The 1,841-nt window shown below is 40.6% G+C and overlaps 1 protein-coding gene across 3 annotated transcripts in view; it reads right to left on the bottom strand.

Annotated features, from left to right (window-relative positions):
* Positions 1-1,841, bottom strand: part of LOC116689165 (spermatid perinuclear RNA-binding protein) — an 88,229-nt gene that overhangs the window by 7,858 nt on the left and 78,530 nt on the right. For all 3 annotated transcript variants that reach the window (XM_032515581.1, XM_032515583.1, XM_032515582.1), the window contains exons 12-13: positions 1,059-1,267; positions 1-143 (exon numbers count right to left, since the gene is read on the bottom strand). In XM_032515581.1, the coding sequence (XP_032371472.1) occupies positions 1-143; positions 1,059-1,267 (352 nt within the window). The remainder of the gene's footprint in view (positions 144-1,058; positions 1,268-1,841) is intronic.

Below are 1,841 nucleotides of genomic sequence, written 5' to 3'. Positions count from 1 at the left end.
GTGTCTGTGGAGGAGGTGATGGAGGTGGAGCTGGAGCTGGTGGACATCCTGTCGTTCTTGCCTTCACCATCTGACTTCTCATCGGCGCTGAGTGAGTCAACGTCTCCGTCGCCGCCGAGCACGAATCCCAGAGCCTGCAGCGCCTGAGGAGGGAACAGCACTTATTTCCCTACCTCAGGTGAATAGTCTGGTCTGTACTGCATTCTATCTGATCGTTGACTAGTTATAAAAATAACATCCACGTTCACATCTATCATCTATGACTGAGCTGTCCTTGAGCAAGTCACTCCACCACCTGCCAGTGAGGCTGCAAAGTGGCCTTCAGCAACAACAACATCAACACAAGGAGCTGTACTGGGCAGCTCTGACGTGTGAATGTCTAACTGAATCATTGAATGTGTGTGAACAACAGAAAGTGTGAGCATGTCAAACCTAACAAGTTCAATAAATGCTTTGTCACAAAAAGAACATTCTTTGTTCCTTTATCGATTCCAAACAGTTTGTCTCTTTTTCTTTGTCAAAGCTAATGTTCTGTTATTTTAAACAACCGACACTAAGTACAGAGTGTGTGACAGACTACGGTAAAAGGCAGGGAGAAAAAAGGGCCGCTAAAGTGGTGTTTTTACTCCCTTCACTCACAGCAGTTACTACACGTCTTAGGTAAGCATGTCATGTATTTTAAAGGTAGGTAACTGTAGGCTAGTCAAAAATACTATCCATCATGTTTCATGAGAGCTATTACAATAAATTTGAAATTGTGTTTTTGCCTGTATGTTCGAAAAGGTTTTTAAAACAGAGAATAATAATATATTATATATAAGAATAGAATTGATGCATGAATGGATATGGGAGTGAGTCAGTGTCTAAGTGATATAAGATATGAGATTCTGAGCATTAATACTGTCAACATTTGTACTGATAGGGAACAAACAAACACATTTTAATTGGATTTAAATCCATTTGTTATGAAGATGCTCTAAGTTATGACATCGAGCTTGGGGTGATGCAAATGTTAACAATAAATTATTGTTTTTTGTGGTTTAAATGTAGCCGAGTACCTTGAGGGCTACTTGGAGCTTGGCGGTTCTTTTAGAGTTCCCGGTGGCCTGGTAGGTGGTTCCCTGGATCTCCACAGACATGGTGAAGACTGGAGCATGCACCGGGCCGGACTGAGACAGCAGGCGGTACTGGAGGCCCGGGTGGATCTGATTCAGACGCATCAGAGCGTTCATGGGGTGGTTGGGATCCGTCATCCTCCAGTCCAGGACTAAAGGAGAAGAAGGGATGCACATGATAACTATATAAGATCCCTAAACCTTTATTCTGTGTTTACTGTTTATCATAATACATGGAGAAACAAGCCAACTGTCACAGAGCCACTAAGCAAGGCAGTTTAACAAAGTCCGCATTACATACAGTGGCTTGAATAAGTTTACAAAGTCATGCTAAAGTAGATTAAAAAGAGGAATAAAAAAACCTCTTTTAAAAATGAATCTTAATGCCTTAATTAAAAAAATGTAGGAGATTTAAACCTTTTAAGGACACCAATTTGCTTTGTGAATGAATAATATATTGTAAATAAATAAAATACAGGGGGCATAAATATTCACACCCCTATGTTACATTCCCATAGAGGCAGGCACATTTTTATTTTATCCAGGATACTATGCATCCTGATAAAGTTCTCTTGGCCTTTGGAATTAAAATACCTCCTCCCCCCCCATCATCACATACCCCTCACCATATCTAGAGATTGGCATGGGGAACTTTCCATAAGATCATCTCTCAAGTATGATCAAATCAAACCAGCTATTACGCTAACTGAAATAAAACCATGCCAA

This window comes from Etheostoma spectabile, chromosome 5 (genome assembly GCF_008692095.1).
Source record: "Etheostoma spectabile isolate EspeVRDwgs_2016 chromosome 5, UIUC_Espe_1.0, whole genome shotgun sequence".
Classification (NCBI taxonomy): domain Eukaryota; kingdom Metazoa; phylum Chordata; class Actinopteri; order Perciformes; family Percidae; genus Etheostoma; species Etheostoma spectabile.
This window is presented reverse-complemented; position numbering and strand designations above follow the sequence as displayed.